The following is a 22,149-nucleotide window of genomic DNA, read 5'->3' as shown; positions in this document are numbered from 1 at the left end:
TTATCTGCTGGCATAGTATTTGTCAAGTCTCCCTCTGGTGATTGGCCTCAGAAATAATGGCACTTTCTCCTGAAGTTCAAGCGGTGGGGACGTGTGCTGGGGACCGGAGGCCATACAACAAACCCTGCTGCTGTGGGAGTGGGGATTGTGTGGTTCTATTTAATAGATATTTTAGTGTTTTTAATAGTTTATTTACAGTAATTGCCTGACAATCAACAGATCATAATGGTTTTAACTATTGCGGTAATGTGCCATAAAATCCAGGTATTCCAGATTGCAAACATCTGTCACGCATTTTGATTGCTGGTGTCACGAATGGGTAGGTTTGGAAGCTGAGAAGTGACCCAATCAGCTATGTTCAGAGCACAGCTGAACGATTTCTGACGTATATGTTTATATAAAGCACATGGCCCAGAATGCGGGCTGGAAAGCAATGTATCACAGTAAGGTCCAGACTATCATAGTCACAAATACAGATATCCTCACTGGGGCTGGGTTGACACAAACAATGTAGGGGAAAGAAATCCCATGTTTACCTTCAAAAGTCACAGCTGGGAAATTAAAGGGAAATAGACAAGAAGAATGTTTTGTGTTTCATTTACCTTAAGTAAATGTCAGGCTTAAAAGGAGCAGAGAGGGAACTTTCATAACCAGAACACATGGTAAAAACATCCACAAAGTGTTTTTCCCTGAAAGGTACCTAAGTGGAAATACTGTCCATGAACTATGGGGTGGAATGAATGTTACAGTCTCACTTTCAGAAACATTTTATAGATCTCCATCTCCTTCTCATGTTCTCTTTCTTTTTCACTTTTCTTTCATTTCATCCAGTTTTACACAGCGTTTTCTCTAACACTCATTTCCCATCTGTTTATTTCTCTGAGTCTCCCTAACTCTTCTCTAATTCCTGTCACTGATAATTTCAATTCAGGTGCCCAATTCTCTCTGCTGAATTTATCACCTCCTCTTTCCGTGGCTCACTGAGATTTTCCCTTCTCAGATTGTTTTCCTTTCACTTGTCTCATTTCAGTCTCCCCCACCCCCATTTTCCCCAATCTCCTCTCTTTACTCCTGTTTTACTTTATGTTCACCTCTTCACATTTCATTTCTCTCCCTTCTGGTTAAACCTGCCTTGTGCCTGACTCTCCACTCCCCACAGCCAGCTCTTCATCCAGGTGACATCTCCTCACCCACAACTCCTTCCCTCCACAGCATCCCTTCCCTAGTGGCCTGTAGGTCATACTCTCCAGGGCCTGGGTCTCCCTCTCCCAGGCTCCTGGCTGGTGCTGAGCCTCCAGCTTCTACCCAAGACCTCAAATTTGAATTAATTAATTCTGTGTCCCTGCCACCCCCAAATCTGCCTGTCCCCAGACCAGCTGTTAGTTGTACCCCCTGCCCAGCCCACACCTCTGCCTGTCCCCAGCCCAGCTGTTTATTCTACCTCCAAACCCCACATCACTTCTGTCCCCAGCCCCTCCTTCAGTTCTGATTCTGCAGCCCCATATCTGCCCCTCAGGGCCCCTCTGCTCCTCCTGCAGCTCCAGGGGTTCCTCCCCGCACCCTCTCTCATCCCTGCTGCTAAAGGGAGAGATGGGGGAGGAGCTTCCTGGTAACACTGAGACTGGGCCAGAGGCTGGGTAGATGGGAGTCCTCCAGCATCATAGAGATTACGAGGACTGTGGCTAGAAAAGCCCATATTTTCATGGCTGTTTCTCCCCTCCCCATTGTCTCAGTGACAGTCTGACCCAGCATCCCCAGAGTCCTCCTGGACCATAGAGGACAGTGACTAACAGGCTGCGCAATCCCTGGAGTAGTGAGATTGGCTTCTCCATTTCAATCACTTCCTGCTCTCTATGGTTTGACAGTCCCCAGAGACCACCCCCAAACCACCCCCACTGAGCGCACAGGGTCGTAGAGACTGTACAGTAGAAAGTCTGCTGGAAGTCACAGGCCTTCCAGGGTCATAGAGAATATGGTTTCTGAAGTTTGAGGGGCTGATTTCAGGACACCTAGGTTTATTTCAATGCCCCCACCCTGTCTCAGGCACACAATCTGAGCCCAGATCCTGGTCCCAGCACCCAGAGCCAGGGTTGGATTCTCCCCCCAGGGATGGAGCCCGGCGGGAAAGTGAAGATTGGGGCCTCATCACCAGCATTGATAAATGTCACCTGCCCCTGGTCACAGTCCAGACAAACCCGGATCCTGCTGGGAGCCCGGCTCAGGGGCAGGGGGGTCGCAGGGGAGGTGAGAGCCCGGAACTGACCCCACCACCGCTCCACAGCCCAGATCCCCCCCTCAGGGCTACGACTGATCAGTCCCTTCCTCCTCACAGATTCTCTGGCCACCCCCATAGCCCAACATTGCCCAGCCACCACCTCCACCTCCCAGCAATGTCTCCCCAAGGTGAATCCCTCCCAGCCCAGCACACAGGGCTCAGTGTCAAATCTCTCAAGGTTCTTGGGCAAATCTTGTTGTGTGTTTCCGCGTCTCACACTTTTCCAGTCCTCAGACAGGACGAGCTCTGGATGAGCCGTGTCTGGATCCAGAGTCATATTTGCTGGGGAGAGGAAGAATCAGAGCATTAGGGGCAGAGCTCTGCCCTGGGGGAGGCTGGGACCATTTCTCACACTCCCCAGCATCCCCATCCTGGCTGGGACACTCCTGGATCTCAAGGAGCTGCCTCTGGCCTGGGCACCTGAGACCAAGCAGAGATGTTACTGCAGTTCCTCAGTCCATTTAATGGGACCCACTTCATTAGTTTCTCCTTTAATGCAAAGGCTTCAGCTCCCAGCTCCATTCCCAGCACTAGAGAGACAGCAAGGAAGGTGTCAAAATCTCTTAGTGAGGCAGGAGCATAGGAAACAGGCAACAGCTTTTAACCCCTGAAGCAACCTCCCTCCCCAATTCAGCCTCCACTAACAGGCTAGGGAACAGAGAGGAAGGTGCAGCATTGTGGAAGAGCTGCTTAAGACCAGAGAGTAGGAGGTGGCATTAGGTGAGGTAACCCCATCCCAAGCCTGGAGAGAAGGGAGGAGCTGCCAGCATCAGAGGGAGAGCATCTCCCAATCCAGGAAGTAGTGAGCAGCTCCAATAGGAGAGTCCAACCCAGCCCAAAGGAAAGGCAGGATGTTGGAGAAGAGCGACAGGGAGACCCCCTGCACCAGGGTGAAGCAGAGGGATGTGTCAGCCCTCAGGGCAGAGAGCTCTGTTCAGATGCTGCTCAGGGAGAGTTCATCAGCATGGGCATGAACTGAGCACTAAGATAACTGTCAGGAGTGTTTGTGTGACTTCAGCTTGGGATCTCCTCACTGTTCAGTGGGTTTATTTGTAGGGCTGTGTGTCATGGCTGCTGTTGGTGTGGTTGGTAATTTTAGCTACACTCTCATGAAGATGTTTTCACTGGAATTTTCTCACAATTCAAAGACAATCTCCACCTGCAAACTCACCCTGTCTGAATGTTCCTAGAGATTCCCCTCTTTTTGTCTTCAGTGCAGACGGCAGAGTATCTGGAGGGGGAAAGGATAAAAAAGATGAGATTTCAGGCTTTCATATTTATAACAGCATCACCACTCTGAACTCCTAGAGCTGTGTTTTAATTATGAGAGAGAAACAGACAGAGACGCCCAGAGACACACTCAGGTATTTAATATAAACTAATCCGAAACCATCTATTTCCTCTCTCATTTGGGCATCTCTTAGCAATGGACCCAATATCCTTGTAGCCTCACATCCGTCCCAGGACACACAATCTGTAAGTGAGATTTACTTTTCTCCTCCTCATCCCCTCCCACCCTTCAGACTCCAGGTGGTTTGTCTCATTCACTTACTGCCTTTTGTCATAACCAAGACCCAGATCATGCAAAGACTTTGACATGAAAGTAACTTTACCCAGTTTGGTCCTTTTGACACTAATGGGATGTTCAGAGTCTGCGGGAGGTCCACCAGAGCCACAGGACCGGCGACCAGCAGAACACCCCCCGTGGCGTGCCGCCGTACTTGGGGCGGCGAAATGGCTAGAGCCGCCCCTGTCTGTGCTATCGTCGTGTGTGAAGTTATAAAGTTTGGTTATTTATGTGTTATGGAAACATGTTGTGAGGTTGAAAACACCCACCAGCAGCCTTTCAGGTATAACAGTAAAAAGGGCAAGCAATATTAATGGCTTATTGAGGAAATGCACACAAGCACAAGGATTACCCCAGGAACTGTGTACACTAGAAACCCCTCAGAGATAGCACTACACAATGGAACTGTTTGACCCGAGGTGACAGCAAAAGAACTTTCCAGCAAGTGGGGAGAAGATATAAAAGGGGGACAATGATATCATGAGCGTACCTCACTCTCCCTGCAACCACACACCTGGAAATATCTGAGAGGCAAGGACTGAACTGTTGTAAGCGACGGTCCAACACTAGAAGCAACTAGCCTGTGTATGAAAACCTGGGAAAGCCAAGGCAACTTGTGCCTTAGGAATCTGCCAGCCTGTTTATCACCCAGGGTGAGGATTTGCTCATTTATAACCTACCTATCTAGTGTGTTAAGCAAAGTTTGCGGGTTTTGTTTATTTACTGAGGTAATCTGCTTTGATCTGTTTGCTAACCCTTATAATCACTTAAAATCTACCTTTTGTAGTTAATAAACTTGTTTTGTTTATTCTAAAACCCAGTTTGTGGAATTCATAATTGGGGACAAAAATTGGAGAAAAGACGGTTACTCACCTGTAGTAACTGTTGTTCTTCGAGATGTGTTGCTCCTATCCATTCCATTTAGGTGTGCGCGCCGCGCGTGCACGGTTCTTCGGAACATTTTTACCCTAGCAACACCGGCGGGCCGCCTGGAGTGGCGCGCTATGGCGCTGTATATATACCCCAGCCGGCCCGTCCGCCCCTCAGTTCCTTGTTGCCGGCTATTCCGACAGTGGGGAAGGAGGGCGGGTCTGGAATGGATAGGAGCAACACATCTCGAAGAACACCAGTTACTACAGGTGAGTAACCGTCTTTTCTTCTTCGAGTGATTGCTCCTATGCATTCCATTTAGGTGATTCCCAAGCCTTACCTAGGCGGTGGGGTCGGAATGAGACGTGGCGGAGTGTAATACCGCATAGCCGAAGGCTGCGTCATCCCGAGACTGCTGCTCACGGGCGGAAAGAAGGAACTGAGGAGCGGACGGGCCGGCTGGGGTATATATACAGCGCCATAGCGGCGCCACTCCAGGGGGCGCCCAGCCGGCCCGCCGGTGTTGCTAGGGTAAAAATGTTCCGAAGAACCGTGCACGCGCGGCGCGCACACCTAAATGGAATGCATAGGAGCAATCACTCGAAGAAGAACACTTCAATTTCCCTGGACATTCAATAACAGGTTTAAAAGTAGCCATCCTTCAACAACAAAAACTTCAAAAACAGACTTCAAAGAGAAACTGCAGAGCTACAAATCATTTGCAAACTCAACACCATTAATTTGGCCTTGAATAGGGATTGGGAGTGGCTGACTCACTACAAAAGCAATTTTCCCTCTCTTGGTATTGACACCTCCTTATCAATTATTGGGAGTGGACCACATCCATCCTGACTGAATTGGCCTTCAACACTGGTTCTCCACTTGTGAGGTAACTCCCTTCTCTTCATGTGCCAATATATATTTATGCCTGTAACTGCAATTTTCACTTCATACTTCTGAAGAAGTGGGTTTTTTACCCATGAAAGCTTATGCCCAAATTAATCTGTTAGACTTTCAGATGCCACCGGACTTCTCGTTGTTTTCCTCTACACTTAGGGAGGGAGCAAATTTCATGAGCTTACGCTGCACAGTTTTCTGTGGAGCGAAAGACAATGCAATTTTGGTTTTCCACCCCAGAAGAGGGGTGCATTTCAGCACTGGGCAAGTCCCTAGCTGAGTCTTCCCATGCCCTGCTGATCTTAGTGTCTGTGTCTTTCTGCAGCTGGTTGTGTCCCTACCTGTGTGTGTGCTGGAGGAGGCTTGAGGGCCTGGCACTGCAGGACAGGGTGAGGGAGCCCAGGCTGATGGAATGGGCAGGCTCAGTGGGACCCCAGTACTTCAGGTGGCACCCCAGAGTGGGGGGGGTAACCTATCACAGTGGCGCAGGGAACAGGGTCATGGGCACAGCTTATTGCTCTGAGACACTGGTGGTGAGTTTAAATGAGTTAAGTGTGTTGGCTGGAGAAAAGACCAGTTTATTATTTTTTAATTGCTTATTTGAGGCAAGGGAAGTAGGGGCAGAAAAGCAGGAAAATGAGTGACAGTGCAACAGTTGCAAAATGGGAGCTCTGCAGGCAGCAGAAAATGAAAAAGAGCACAAAAAACGTATGGAATTACAGTTTCTGCAGATGGAGGCAGAAGCACCAGGCAAAAAGCTGCCCTGGAACTGAGTGTCAAAGAATGAAGGTCCAGAAGCAAGCCATGGAGGAGAAGGAAAAAGTGAGACAGCATAAACTGGCCTTAATTGAGAGGCAGAACCAGAACCCCACACCAGGGGGCCCCACCTCTTCAAAAATCCACAAATGGGAGCCATTGTGTCCTGCCTACAGTGCAACTGGGGACATTGCTGAATATTTCATCACCTTTGAGAGGCTGTGTGTGTTGCATGAGATTCCTGATGATCAAAACATGACCACTTTGGTTGCAAAGTTGTCTGGGAGAGCGCTGGATATATTCAATAAGATGCCAATGGGTGACACTTCCAATTATGGTAAATTCAAGAAAATAGTTTTAAAACAGTTTACGATTACTCCTGAAACCTGATGTCTAGGCTCTGCTACATCTGCTCCATTTGTCTGCTTTCCGCTAGTTGTTATGTTCAGTATTGTGAATTGGTACAAGGGTCATGCATAAGTTTGGACAGAGAGAGATTGTGCATTTATACTGACTGACTGGGCTTTGGCCTGGTTAGCAGTTTGTTTGACATAAGGGAAATGTTGCTGTAAGTGACCTTGTTATTAAGTTATGTGTCCATAAGTTGCTATGTGGGACAAAGACATATTGTGACCACACAATGTGCTTAAAGACAACAGACACCCAAAATGTAGTGCCAAGGACCAGTTAGCAAAGTCCAAAAAACCCCATACACAGACAAGGGTCAAAGTGACCTATGCATAATCGGTGGTAATAAACCAATCAGAAAAGAGAATAATAACATGGACCTGTCTGAGACAGCAAAAGCCCTGAAAATTAAAAAGTTCATGCATGTCTATTGTATGAGCTATATAAGATACTTAATAGTCAAAACACTCAAAGAGGATTGGAAAAGAACTAATGAGTATATTAGTTGGATGTGTATAATATGTCAGCCATTGTAAGGTAATGAGAGCTTCATAGGAGAAATCCACTGTGACGCACCTATGTCCTGGAAGAAGGCAACGGGCCAATACGTCTTTCAGTATGTCTGTCATTTCTTACTTTCATAGTAATTGCAAGGCATCCTTTTGGTACAAACAACGGTTTCAGTTAATGAACCTGAGTGACTTGGACCCCACATGTGTGGCATTCTCATCCAACAATGAAATAGAAACATAATCTAATTATGAACGAATAGGCCAGAGTCATTCTCCTCCAACAGTCTCAGAAGCTCATCCCAATTTCCCATTCTAGATCCCTTCTAGGTACCTTTGAACTTCCTCAGAGTCTCCAGTAGAGCAACAGTTTTCTGGGAGAAATCACTGAGTCTCTTGTCCTGTTTAGGAGAAATCTCCACTGGCTGCTGGAACTTCCCTTTCTCACACCTGGACAGAAACAATGTCACATGGTTATAGTTCATTTAGTGACACATTATAAGTTCTTGCTAGTCAGTGGCTTCTCTAATGGGCTGGGAGTTAGAATTTCTGATAACCAGGGTCCTAGCAGTGACAGGCCCATATTCCATCCCCACAATCCTGAGGAAGTCAGCCCCCAGGGATGTGACATCTGTGGACAATACTTGACGTCAGTCTTCCCCACTGTATGGGAAATTCCAGAGTCTTCTGAAGAAGGGTGAAAACCTCAGGATGAAGTTGATCAGAGAGATTTGTATCCAAAATGTGACCTTCCCCACACATTTTGCTGTAGAGCCCCTGTGAGATGCAGTGCTAATATCATCTCCCAAGCTCTTTCCCAGCATTGTGAATTGTGAGGGGGAGTGTGAGAGAGACACATACCTGCTCAGCGTGCTTCTGATATCCTAGAGGAGGGAGAGAGAGAGAATTTCAGTCCCAGCTGACACATACTTAACATTCCAAAGAAGGAATTTTGCAAGTATGGGGAAAAGAGGCTCTGCCCTGGCTCCAGGGCCATGTATTCACTGAGCTAATGGGGGTTTTCCATCTCTAATATCAATGTGTCTGTCACTCTGCAGTGAACAATAGTTATTCACATGTCAAGAATGCACATGCTGAGTTACACTGGGATCTCTGACTCCTGAAACACAGTACTTATAATTTAGGAGCTGTTCTGTTCCTGTGTGGAGATCCTGGATGTTTCTCACTTGAGTCTCACCTGCAGGAATTCACTCACTGGCTTCTGACACTTCCCCTCCATCTCACTGATCAGATCACTGAGATGGGAAATCTGCTTGGAGAGTTTAGTGGCATTTTCATTCTGTATTTCCTCAATTTCCTTGTCCAGCTTTTCCAGCTGGGCCAGCAGGAGCCTCTCTTGTTCCTCCAGGAACTGCCGCAGTCGCTGAAATTCAGACACAATCTTCTGCCTCTCAGTTTGTGTCTTTCTCTATAAACAAAAATAGGGAAAGAGCTGGTCAGAACATGGCTGGAGCCTGGGGTCCCTTTACAGAGTACTGAGCAAAGCAGGGGGCACCCAAAAAAGAGATTTTTTTTTTGAAAAAATTTGATATTTGATATTTCCAAAAAAGCATCAAAGTAGTCATTGTGGGAAAAATCAGAACTTTGTTAGACTTCCTTACACTCCACTACACACTCTTCCCCCGTTTTTCTGTTCTCTTTTTATTACTTATTCCCACCTAAACCAGGGGGGTGTCCTACTAACGTAGATCGAACTAATGCGAGGAAATCAGATCCTTTCATGTATTGCAATAAATGTATGTTTTATTATTGATATATTCTTCTGAATTATACGTACTTGATTTGTTTTTTCCTTATATATACATAAAAATAGTGTACGTTTTGTAATTTGTTGTTTTTTTTAAGTTCAGATAACTGAGATAAGGGGCAGGATGAAATGTAACCAACTGAGTGGAGCACAGATACATAAACTGGTGGAAGAAAAAAAACAAAAAACTAGTGAAATTTTCCAAAATCTTCCAAAACTGACATCATTTTTCAAAGCGAATCCATCAGAAGCAACATATTCTCTCAGTAGCACAGACATTGTTCCAAAACCTGTATGTGTTTCAGATACTGACCTCTCTTCTATTGGTGAAACAAACACCATTCCAGAACATGTGGATGTGTCAGAGACTGTAACTGATCATCCTACTCCTGGTGGTAAAACAGACATTGTTCTAGAAGGTGTGGATGTGTCAGAGACTGAACCTGCTCATGCTGTAAATAATAGGAGAAAAGATCCTGGTATGTGGGTTGATTTCAGTACCGATGATGTAGCTTACTGGATAGATCGTGGACCAAATGATTGTCAGCACCACACTGGGCCATTTGAGAAATCAGGTCGGACTTTTACCAATGGCAAACAAACAAGATATTGTCCACAAAAAAATTTTTTTTGGCATGAAAGCAAATGGTGAGAAATACACTCGAGAATGGCTACTGTATTCACCATCAACAGGGTCTGTGTACTGTTTTGATTGCAAACTTTTTGCATATAAACCTTCAACATCTCGGATTGCTGCAGATGGATTTAGTGACTGGTGGAATACTGTTTTTAATTGAACAACTCACAGAGATTCAATGTTGACATATTTAAATAGAAGACAGGGCTTTGGATTGACACACAAACTGTAAGGACAAATTAAAGGGGAGCACGAATACTGGCAACATGGCTTGCAGCGTGTTATAGCTGTTATTCAAACATTAGCTGAACGTGGTCTGCCTTTCCGGGGATCAAATGACACATTTAGATCATTGCAGATTGGAAATTTCTTGGGATTGTTGGAGCTTGTGGCTCAGTTTGACCCATTTTTAGCAGGCCATATCTCAAAATATGGGAATGCTGGCAAAGGGAACCCATCATACTTATCCAAGACAATATGTGATGAACTCATTGGTCTAATGAGTGATAAAGTTTGTTCAGCTATTGTGGATGAATTAAGTACTGCTGGGTACTTCAGTTTATCTGTCGACTCTACACCTGATCTTTCAGATATTGATCAATTGAGTATTGTACTAAGATATGTGTCTCCCACAGATGGAAAACCAGTTGAACGATTTATAACATTCCTCAATTTGAAAAGCTACACTGGTGAAGAAACAGCAAATCTAATACTGCATTATCTGTGCTAAGTTTGCAAAATAGATTTCTCAAAGTGCAGAGGTCAGTCTTATGACAATGCTGCCAACATCTCAGAGCATTATCAAGGAATACAGAAGAAGCTTTTAGAACAGAACAAATATGCCATATTCATACCATGTGCTGCACACTCTCTCAATCTTGTTGGCCACAGTGCTGATTGTTGTCCGGTGGCAGTAAGGTTTTTCTCAACGATCCAGTTACTTTATACAATTTTTCTCTGCCTCAACACACTGATGGGAAGTTCTTAAAACATATTTGGGCAACGATCATGCGTTGAAATCTCTTTCTAATACTCGCTGGGAGGCACATGCAGTGGCAACAAGTGCAATTCTGGAGTCCTACTCAAAGATTGTGGCTGCATTAGAAAGTATAGCTGAAGACCAATCACAAAAGGGAGAAACTTTGAGAGACAGAAAACATTGCAAACAAGATGCAAGAACTAGAGTTTGTATTCATGTTGACCATGTGTGATGAAGTTTTACAACACTTTTACCACACAAGTCAAGCTCTCCAAGAAAAAGAATTGGATTTGAAAACATGTGCAGACCTCTGCCAATCATTAGCAGACCACTTACACGCTTTGAAGAATGATTTTAAAAGATTTGAAGACATATCAAAAGATATCTTGCCTGATACTAACTACAAAGAAGCCCAGTCCCACAAGCGAACCAGGAAAAAAACAAGCAAATGATAGCAGTGCAACAGAAACAGTATTGAATCCTAGAGACAAATTTCGCATATCTACTTACTACGCTATAATTGATACACTTGAAGCTCATATGAAGAGGAGAGGTGAGATTTTCTTTTCTAAATGATATGGGCTTATCTGCCAAACAATATTCACAGGGTTCCCAAAAGCTAGTTGACTCATACCCTGTTGACTTGAACATGAATCTCTGTGGAGAAGTACGGCAGTTCCATTGTTATGAATGCAAAGTTTAATGAAACAGGAAAAATGAAATTCAGTCACATTGATCTCCATGACATAATATTGGAAGACGGAATACAATGTGTATTTCCAAATGTAGAGATCACGCTACCTATTTTTCTAAGATTGATGATTACTATCTGCTCTGCAGAATGCTCTTTTTCTCAGCCGAAAAGAATAAAAAACCCACAGAGAATAACAATGTGTCAGGACAGACTTGATTCACTTTCCCTATTGTGTATGGAAGCGGACATGCTTCGTCAAGTCAACTTTGATGAACTTATCCAGAATTTTGCAATCAGAAAATCTAGAAAGAAGCTATTTTAATTTCGACATACATGTAAGTTTTGTGTCATTTAAAAAAAATATTTTATGGTATAGTATTGTTTTTATTTTGAATTACATATGGGGGGGCACCATAATCTTTTCAATGCTTAGGGCCTCTAAAGGTCTTAATCCAGCCCTGTTGCTGAGTGTGCTGGAGGGAGAATTTCTTTGTAAATTCTATAAAAGCAGCAAAGAGTCCTGTGGCACCTTATAGACTAACAGACATTTTGGAGCATGAGCTTTCGTGGGTGAATACCCACTTTGTCGGATGCATGCCCTTTGTAAATTCTAAATCATCTGACACTGAACAATATCCCGTGGTTACTAGAGAGAGGGGTTTCTCACATCTTTCAACGTTTGCATGTCTGACATGGATAGTGCATTATCGAGAGCCTTGGAGACGCAGATCCAAAGCAGCGGAAGCAGGACTCAGCACTAGAGCTGGGTGGCATTTTCTGTACTAACATTCTTTTCCAGGGAAAATACAGATTTGTCGACATTGAAACGTTTTATGAATTCCTGTCACTGTCACCAGTTGTTTTGTTACAAAAAGAAATAAATGAAAAATCAAAACATTTTCTTGTTCTTTTTTCCCCAGGATTTTATAATGCTCTAAACTGAAACAAAACATCTTTGATTCAACCTTTTTTTTTTTTTAATACCCAGCCAATGAAAAAGATCTGGTATGTGCTGAGCTCTACTCAGAACCACGTTAACAGAGACATGTGGGAAGAAAAAAAACAAATGAAACTATAACACAAAAATCTGCAGACTCAGGCAGAGAGCTCTGCATTGGATACATTCAGTTCACACTGGGAAAAAAATTATTACAGCTACAAAAGCTGGAAATTAATTCATTAATAGAAATGAAAACTTAGAATCCAAAGAGCATCATGTTGCCTTTTCTAGGGAGAGGATTTTTCAGGCCCTCTGTATGGATGTGTGCACAGTGCACATGCACACACACACACACATACATACAGCCGGCTCTAGTGTTTTTGCTGCCCCAAGCACAAAAGGCGATCGGGGACAATTTGGCAGCAGGTCCTAGAATGGCAGGACGTGCTGCCCTCCTCTTCACTGAGGCACCTGCTTGTTACGCTGGTGCCTGGACACACACCCACACACACACACACACACACACACACACACACACACACACACACACACACACACACACACACACACACCCACACACACACACACACAGTATCTCAGGATCATGAAGCAGCAGACAAAAGTTCATATTCCCAAAGGCCACAAAGCAATCATTCAGAAGAGTGACATGTGAGGGAAATAATCCGGAATGAAAGAAAAACTGTAACTAAAGAGAAACTGACTTAAGAAATAAGGAGGATGTGAGCTGTAGTGAAAACAAGAAAATCAACATCTCTGGACAGCACCCTCAGGCATACAAGGGGAATGACAGGAATGGAGAAATTGTCAGAGCACAAAGAGACTGTGTAAGCCAGAAGGGAGTGGAGGGATAGAACCCAACACATCACACTCAGGAATGCGTGGCTTTATTTAAGGTGGAGCTCAGAACAGTAAACAAAACTCACACAAGAGGATTCCTCAAGACAAAACTAAACATCCTCCAAACTGTGGGCTGACAGAGGCAGAGAACTGTGAAATGAGGAGTGCACATGTAACAGTGGGGGGCTGTTCTAATGGGTTAGATTTTCTAATTGAAAATTCTGTTATTTCATTCATGTTAATTGCTACCTATACAGTGAGTTTAATTAAGGTAACAATAGTTAATATGCAGCAGATAAGAATCATGGTTTACCGTAGTTTATGGCAGTGGTTTTCAACCTGTGATCCGCAGACCCAGCCAATGGCTAAGAGGTTCGCAAAACACAGACTGAAAACTGACTGAACAGAAATCAACTATACACACAATCGATTTTCACAGGAGTCCACACCTCCATTTGAAATTTGCAAATGCAAAAAGGTTGATAACCACTCATTTATGGTGTAAGCCTAAGTAGTAATTCCTGTGAAAAAAACGTAATTTTGATTTACGTGTGATTATTTCTGCTTTACCCCCAACTGATTTCTGCTTTACCCCCAATTGATTGAGATAAAACATAATTTGGCCTCTAGATTGCCCCGGCCTCTCCTTATTGCTCTGATTCAGGTTGCATCTGGCTCCTTACAACAGCAGGTTAATAAAGACGGGCACCTACTAGATACTCCTGTCTTCTCTTCTCTCCGCTCACTTTACATCCCAGCAGCTTTTCTCTCTCTTCCCTCAGAGTCTTCAAGTGGGCCTGAATCTTTTCCTGAAGAAATAGAAAATGATTTGAGTGGTGTTATTTTTAGTTTTAGGAGTGGGGGGGAGGGGGAGGCTTTTCCAGCACAAACACTCCAGAGATCACTGGAGAATCCAGTAGGTTTATATCATCAGAGATATTAAGGAAGTGGAGTCATATTAATGGACACTGGGAGTGTTTTATTTTCAGACTCTTTGATGTTGTTTGACCTTGTTACTCCATTAATTTACACCAACAGGAAACTGGCATCACATACTTGGACCTGGCGAGTGGTGGTGGTGGGGGCGGGGTTTGTCACAACCTTAAAGGTTCCCCTGGGGAAGGCAGATCAGCAGTGCATGTTGCTAATGCTGTTGCAAGCATCGCGAAGCATTTTGGGGAGAGTCAAAGGTGTGAGTGTAGAGTGGAAGATTCCTTTGCAGGCTGCGAGAGGCCAAACGGCAGGGCCGGCTTCAGGCACCAGCATTCCAAGCTGGTGCTTGGGGCGGCATTCTGCAAGGGGCGGCAGTCCCTATTGTTTTGCCCCCAAGCAGCACGCCGAATTGCCGCCGCGGGCGGTGGGGGGCAGTCTGTGTGCCCTTAGGGTGGCAGGCGCGTTTCCGCGGTGGTGGCAATTCGGAAGCAGGAGCTTCTATGTTTAGCTGTCCGGGGCGGCTTCAGCTAAACACAGAAGCTGCCACTGAATTGCCGCCACCGCAGAAACACGCCTGCCGCCCTAAGGGCACACAGACTGCCCCCGCTGCCCGCTCAGGGCGGCAATTCGGTGCGCTGCTTGGGGCGGCGAAAACTGTAGAGCCGGTCCTGTCAAAGGGGGAAGGAAAAAGAGAGCAGAGAACGGGTTAACTCAACACTGCAGCTAGCAAGCTTGGTCTGACAATAAGATGTTGGCCCCAGTCCAAGGTCACAGTGCTAGATGAGAAGTTTCTCTCTCACCCAGCCACAGCCAAAAAGAAAAGAAAAAAGAAAAAGTACACTGAACCAGGGCTGCAAAAATAAAAAACACATGCGAAACAACAAGGTGGGGAGCAGAGCTTCGCGTCCCTGGAGCCGTTGTTATTTGGGAAAGCGAAGAAGACCACAGAAAGCCGGTTTGGACTGGCACAAAGAGCACCAGGAACAGAGGCCACAAAATGGAATACCCGCAAGGGAACCCAGGACTTAAAATCCTCCTAAGAGTTGGAGCAATTCGGAGATCACAGTGGACCCTGGACGACCTGTGCACACAGGACAGAACTCCTGTCCACCCTTCCCCCTCTTCTTCATATGTTACACCCAGGCCTGGCCAGCCTCGGGTAGTAAGTGTGTGAGTATAAAAGTGGGTTAGGACTTGGAGCACTAACAGTTTATTCCTTCCTCTACGGAGTGTGGGGAGCACCCATCACTCTCCACTGTTATTTTATTAATAAAGCTTTATAACATAGACACTTGGTGTGTTCTGTCATCTCCTCCCAAACAATCCTGCAGTCTCAGCCTAATCACCTGATGCCTCAAGCAAATTGGTAACTAAGATCTGTCACGGGGAGTTCGCGGGGGAGGGAGATGGAGGAAAGAAGGAACATGGTGGGCGGGGGGACCTCACGAGGGAGGAGGTGGAGGAGAGGAGGGACGCGGTGGGGACCTCCAGAGAGGGGACGTGGAGTGGAGGAGAGGAGCGACTCTCGAGGCAGCGGTGGGTGAAGGGGGCCTCAGGGAAGGGGCAAAGCAGGGATGGGCAGACGTGGAGCACAAGCGGTACCACCACGGCCAAGGTGTCCAACCGCGGGTTAGTGGTGACTGCACCAGGGGAGGCTTAGGCTTAGCCTCCCATAGTCAGTGGGTATAATAGGCTAGGGGAGACTGGGCTGTAGACTCCTCCTAGTGCCTGCTGCCACGCAAGCACCTAAAGCATTCCCCATAGAAAAGTGCAGGCACCTAAGTCTGCACCAGAAAAAATGGATAGTTTTGAAATCTGGAATGGTGACCACCCATGATGACCTAACTATCGTGATTGCCAGTGTATGCAAACACAATGCTCTTTACTTGTCCCCCACTCCAAGCCCTGGTCGTTTCTTTATCTACCTGCTGCAGATCGTCTTCGTTAGACTCTGACTGTGAACTCTCTTTGCCTGACTTGCTGTACGGTGCCTCGCACAATGGGGCCCTAATCCCTCACTGGGGCTCAGAGATGCTACTGTAACAGAAATCAGTACGTTCTATTGATTATGAATTGTTATTAATGTCAACATGGAAACTTTATGGGCACTGAAATCTACAGCCAAAATTTCCAAACTGAAATTTTCAGGACTGGGACTCTCTCCCCGTGGCCTCAGGAAACGTGGAAGAGGGATGACGCCGGTCACAGGATGGCTGGCCCTATAAAGGGAGAGGGGTCTCTGCCCCATCTGTGACATTGCCAGTTCTCCTCCCCAGGTGGGGAAAATGGAGGAGTGGTGGCCGGGGGGGTCATGCGATTCAATCAGGCCTGGGGTTTGCAAAACAGAGGCCTATGGAGAGCCAGAGGGAGGAGGCCTGTGGAGAAGGCAAAAGAGGCCTTGGAGCGTCCACGGGGGATAAGGCTGATCTCCAGACTAGAAGTCCTGCGAGTCACTACTGAGAGAGCAGGGGTGTTACTGGCCACAGAAAGGCACTGTGGATTTTTCCTGGGAACCTCAGAGGGAAACTGAGGCAGAGCCCCAGGCCAGGAGGGAGCACTCTGGAGGCAGTGACCCTGTTACATGCCACATTGCTCTGCTGCCCCCTCCAACCCAGTCCCTGCTTCCTGCATCGACAGATTTGCTAGGCTGTGCAGGATGGGAGCTCCATTCCAGTCCCCTCCTACGTCTCATGAGGGTGCAGCACAACTCCCTCGGTTCCGGCCTGGGTGAGGAGCTCTGCAGGAAAATGATAAAGGGGATGTGGGCCATGAGGACAGCCCCGGCTACATCCTTCTGCTCCCTCAGCCCCAAGGGCAGGAGCAGCATGGGGTTAATAGCTTTGGGAGATGGTGGCAGTGGGGAAGGGCAGAGAAGGGGGGTCACTGCCCAGGACTCCACATATGGGGAGCAGGAGGAGTGGGGTGCGGGTTACTCACTCCCCCCACACTCCAGCATATTATCCTTTGCATATTTTATTTAGGGTCACACTTCTCCACCTGCACAAGCCTTTGGAGGATTCCCAGTTGCCTGGAAACCTACTTAGGCCTGAAGTCTCTTGTTCCTCTCCAGTGCAGGCTCACTGTCTGGGGCTCAGGGAAACCCTCATGCTGGGGGAAGGTGACTTTCCAAGGCCTTATCTGTCTGTAAAAATAACATTTGGTCATTTCCTACCTTGAATTCTTCGGCAGCTTCCTCTGCAGGAATGACGGTGTGATCTCTGTGCTCCTTGGATCTGTCACACACCAGGCAGATGGGGATTTCGTCCTCTTTGCAGAACAGTTTTAGAGGCTCCTTGTGTTTCTCACACAGTCTCTTTGTTTCTGGTTCCCTCCCTGACGGCAACCTGAGTTCTCTGGCTGCTTCCACAATACTCCTGAGCTGCCTGTTCAGCCTGAGGTTCCTCTGGGGAAAGAGCTTTCCACATTCCGGGCAGGAGACATCTGTATCAAATCCCTCCCAGCACTGGGTGATGCAGGCTTGGCAGAAATTGTGCCCACAGTCTAGAGACACCGGATCTTTAAAATACTCCAGACAGAGGGTACAGGTGATTTCATCCTGGAGTGTTTTTGCTGGATTCGCAGCAGCCATGGCTTCTAGTGCAGGAAAGAGACCAGAGAGGAATTTACTTTCACTTCCTTCTGCTCAAAATGGGCTGACTGAATATTGCCTAGTCATCAGGCATTTCCTTTCTGGGTGCAGACTCCTGTTGTTTGTTTTTTGTGGCCTGTAAAGAACCTTTGAATGAAGTGTAATGAGCAGGGCCCTACCAAATTCTCCACTCTGAAAAACGCCACATGGAATGTGAAATCTGATCTCCCCCTTAAAATCCATCTATTGTTGGGGAGAGGTAGGGCTGGAGGCACCCCAGCTGGGGGTTCCTACCATGCGCTGGGTGCCAGCTGCTAGTCCCAGACCAGTCTGGGGAGAGATGGGTCTTTATATTCCCCTGCAGGAGCCGCTCCTGAAGCCGGCTCAGATCCACCTCTGGGAACCTCTCCCGGCTGCAGGAAGCCCTGGGGCTGCTGGCTGGGAGCCCAGCTCTGAAGGCAGAGCACAAATGAGGGTGGCTGTCAGCCCCTGACCAGGGCAGAGAGGCTGTGGCCACAGCTGTCAGTCCCCAACCGGGGTAGAAAGCTGCCAGGAACACACACACACCACCACCACCACCACCACCAACACCCTGCCACCCTGACTTCTGCTGCTGGTGGTGTTGCTGGCTCTGGCTTTAGAACTGGGTGCCTGGCCAGCAGCCGCTGTTCTCCGGCCATCCAGCTCTCAAGACGGAGCCCCTGCCAGCAGCAGCTCAGAAGTAAGGGTGGCGATCCCACAACTCCCCTACAATAGCCTTGTGATCCCCCCCTCCACACACACGAGACCCTCTTTTGGGTCGGGACTATTTTAAAAATCCTATGACCATGAAATTGACCAAAATGGACCCAGAATGTGGTAGGGACCTAGTGATGAGTCCAAACTGGCATTAACTCCTCCAAAATATTGCAGATACCCCACTGCCATGCAGCGTGCCCTGTTCTTTAGTCACACAGTTGTAAAAATGAGAGCTGGTCAAAAAAAAGTCTAAAAGAACAATTTTTCTGTCAGAAAATGTCATTTTGTTGACACTGAAACTTTTCGTGGGAATGTTTCCACGTGGATGATTTTTTTTCCAGTAAGCATTTCAATAAGGTTTATGATGCTGTATGGAATACGTGGGACACTTTCTGATGATATTGATACCCAGTGATGAGCTGCCAAAATATTAACAACAGGTTCCCTCCTCCTCGCCTCATGATGGGGTCGTGCCCCCCCCCGGGGGTGGTCGTGCCCCATCCAACCCCTCATGTTCCTTGACACCCCCCCTGGGATCCCTGACCCATCCCCCCCCTTCCCTGTCCCCTGACTGCCCCTTGCCGCCCCACCCAACCCCTCCTCTCATTCTCGATGCCCCCCCAGGACCCCTACCCCATCTAACCACCCCTTCTCTCTGTCCCTGAGTGCCCCCACCACCTCATCCAACTCTGCTCTTTCCTGACTGCTCCCCGGGACCCTTGCCCCCATTCAATCCCCCTGTTCTCTGCCCTCTGACCGCCCTGACCCCTAACCACTCCCCCACAAACCACCGAAACCCCCCTCCCTGCCCCCCTACCACACAGCCTGGGGCCGGGACCGGGTCCACTCCACCGGGACCACAACCGGCGCCGCGGGGCCCAACTCCCTGAGCCGGGCCGGGCCAGAGCAGGCACCACTCGGACAGAAGCGTGGGGCCCGACTCCCCGGGCCGTTGCCGGGGCCGAGCCGCTCGGCCGGAACCGCAGGGCCCGACTCCCAGGTCGGCACCGGGCTGGAGCCGTTCGGCTGGAGCCGCAGGACCCAACTCCCCAGGCCGGGTCGGGCTGGAGCTGCTCTGCCGGCACCGGAGCCAGTGCCGTGGGTCCCGAGCTGGGCCGGGTCAGAGCCGCTCAGCCGGGACCAGCCCGAGCCGGGGGTGCTTGGCCGGGGCCAGGGGGAGCCGCTCAAGTGGAGCTGGACTGGGCCACACGCGCCATCCCCCCCACCCGGCTTACCTGCCTGCTCCTTGTTTCAGGCTTCCCGCGAACGTCTGATTCACGGGAAGCAGGGGAGGGGGAGGAGAAGGAGGGTGGAGCGTTCAGGGGAGAGGGGGAGGTGAGCTGGGGCCGGGGGCCGGGTGGACAGCTGCCCGAGCCTTTGTTAAATTTAAAAACTTTTTAGAACCGGTTGTCCTGGAACAACCGGTTCTAAAAAGGCTTCTAAATTTAACAACTGGTTCGTGTGAACCGGTGCGAACCGGCTGGAGCTCACCACTGTTGATACCTATATAATAAAAGTGCAATGAATCTTACCAGATATACTGTGTAAGGTATCAGTGGGAAAGTTACAATTTGCTAAATAAGATCACGTTTATATGTTTGTGTCGTCTTTGTATCGAGAGTTAGGAATATGTGTGGTGTATCTGTATTTCAAATTGTGCTGTGTATCTGGGTGACACCCCCCGAGAGATTGGTATCAGCACTGCCTACCCTGTTCCATGACCCAGCAAGGGCCATCAGCGGTACAATGGATCCATTGAAAGAAGCCAGGAGCTACACTGTATGAGTCAGCAAGACATGGAGGGGCATGGCTATGGAAGAGAGCTCTATGGCTTTTCCATGTGCTTTGAAGTTTGTGTTTGGGACACGGAAAGTACAAGCCACATGGCAAAAAGAATATAAAAAGCAGCTGCATCGTCTCCATTTTGTCTTCAATAATCCTGCTTCCTACCTCTGGAGCAATTTCTCTACAAACTGAAGCTCTGAACAAAGGACTGAAAGACCCATCCAAGCTGTGGATGTGTTTCAGAGGGACTCTCGAGACAGCAAACTCACCAATACTGCTAAGAACCTGATATATGGACTTTAAATTCTTATGTATGCACCTGATTGCTTTACCATTTAACAACTCTCTTCTTGTTTTTTTCCTTTTCTAATAAACCTTTAGTTTTACACACTAAGGGATTGGCTGGCAGCCTGGTATTTTGGGTAAGATCCAAACTAGTACTGACCTGGCAATGTGGCTGACCCTTTGGGGTCAGAAGAACATTTTCTATAGAGAGCAGAGTTTCAAATAACTTCTCATTGTACTGGCTCTAGGTGCAGATTGGGAGCCAGAGAACTGGAGTGCAATAAAGGGGGCTGTGTGATTTCTTTTTTTCCAGCTTCTTGCTAATCAGTGTGGAGGATCAGGAGCACAGTTTGTGACTGGTTGGTGAGTTTAACTTCAGTGTTATCCACCAGTTATGCGATAATCTGTTCTCCTTTTCAACCTGCCCTGACTGTGGCATATTCACCGTGGGCTGCCCCAGGCACCTTAGGTTACAAAGTTAAAATGTTCCCTTTGGTTTTTCAGTTTGAAACAACTTTATCTCAAAGTGTACATGACATTATCGATCATAATATATAATGAAAAAGTCAAAATCAGAATAGAACTCTACAATTTTATTGAAATGAAACATTTCAATTCACCCCAAATTATAAATTTTCATTTAGCGTTGTAGGCTGCGGGGATTTTTCATTCTGATTCAGTACAAAAAATAAAAATGGAATTTCTCACAAAAAGGACATTCTGGTTCCTGACCCACTCCAATGCAAAGCACCAATTCCTTCTACATGTTACTAGACATATCCAGCACACTAGCCATATAGACAGCAACATCTAAAGACCTGTGCCTGAAGTCCCTTGCCCACATCTCTAGCTACTTCGTCAGTGAGACAGCCATGGAATTCTTTCCAGGAACTACACTGCATGCAGATCTGGTCATCCCTTAGCAAAAAATATTTATCTGAATTGGAAAAAGTACAGAAAAGAGCAACAAAAATTGGGCAAAAAAAAAATGATTAGGGGTATGGAATGTCTTCCATATGTGGAGCGATTAATAAGACTGGGACTTTTCAGCTTGGAAAAGAGACAGCTAAGGGGGGGGATATGATAAAGGTCTATAAAATCATGACTGGTGTGGTGAAAGTAAATAAGGAAGTGTTATTTATTCCTTCTGGTAACAAAAGAACTAGGGGTCACCCAATGAAATTACTAGGCAGCAGGTTTAAAACAAACAAAAGGAAGTATTTCTTCACACAGCACACAGTCCACGTGTGGAACTCTTTGCCAGAGGATGCTGTGAAGGTCAAGGCTATAATAGGGTTCAGAAAAGAACGAGATAAGTATGTGGAGAATAGGTCCATCAATGGCTATTAGCCAGGATGGGCTGGGATGGAGTCCCTAGCCTCTGTTTGCCAGAAGCTAAGCATAGTTCTTAATGAATTGATTTGGTTCCCCTGTGAAATAAATGGAAAGATTCCCAATCACTTCACAGGGTTTTGGATCAACCCCTAAGTGACTTGGTCAGTCACCCAGAGTGAAATTGACTTCACTCGAGCAACTGGGTTCTCTGCAGATAAAGCACAGGGGGTTAGGAAGATGAAACACACTCCCAGAGGACTGCAACATTAGAAAGCTGAATGCAGCCCATTTGCACTAGTTGGCAGTGCTGGGTTCCTGCATCCATG

General features: G+C 47.1%; 1 protein-coding gene across 1 annotated transcript; it reads right to left on the bottom strand.

Annotated features, from left to right (window-relative positions):
- Positions 1-1,751: 1,751 nt before the first annotated feature.
- On the bottom strand, positions 1,752-17,728 carry LOC120393080 (zinc finger protein RFP-like). Its single transcript, XM_039517691.1, has 7 exons — positions 17,264-17,728; positions 13,872-13,967; positions 8,481-8,711; positions 8,144-8,166; positions 7,617-7,732; positions 3,447-3,506; positions 1,752-2,557 (listed from the first exon to the last, which is right to left on the bottom strand). Exons 1-7 carry the CDS (start codon positions 17,678-17,680, stop codon positions 2,040-2,042), a joined length of 1,461 nt encoding a protein of 486 aa, XP_039373625.1. The 5' UTR covers positions 17,681-17,728; the 3' UTR covers positions 1,752-2,039.
- Positions 17,729-22,149: the final 4,421 nt, after the last annotated feature.

This window comes from Mauremys reevesii, unplaced genomic scaffold (genome assembly GCF_016161935.1).
Source record: "Mauremys reevesii isolate NIE-2019 unplaced genomic scaffold, ASM1616193v1 Contig143, whole genome shotgun sequence".
NCBI lineage: Eukaryota > Metazoa > Chordata > Testudines > Geoemydidae > Mauremys > Mauremys reevesii.
This window is presented reverse-complemented; position numbering and strand designations above follow the sequence as displayed.

Coding starts and splice junctions, on each gene's coding strand:
- LOC120393080 (XM_039517691.1), bottom strand. CDS start 17,680: ATGGCTGCTGCGAATCCAGCAAAAACACTCCAGGATGAAATCACCTGT. Junction 7,733..8,143: donor ATCAGAAGCACGCTGAGCAG/GTATGTGTCTCT, acceptor GTTTCTGTCCAG/GTGTGAGAAAGGGAAGTTCC. Junction 2,558..3,446: donor TCTAGGAACATTCAGACAGG/GTGAGTTTGCAG, acceptor TCCTCTCCCCAG/CAAATATGACTCTGGATCCA.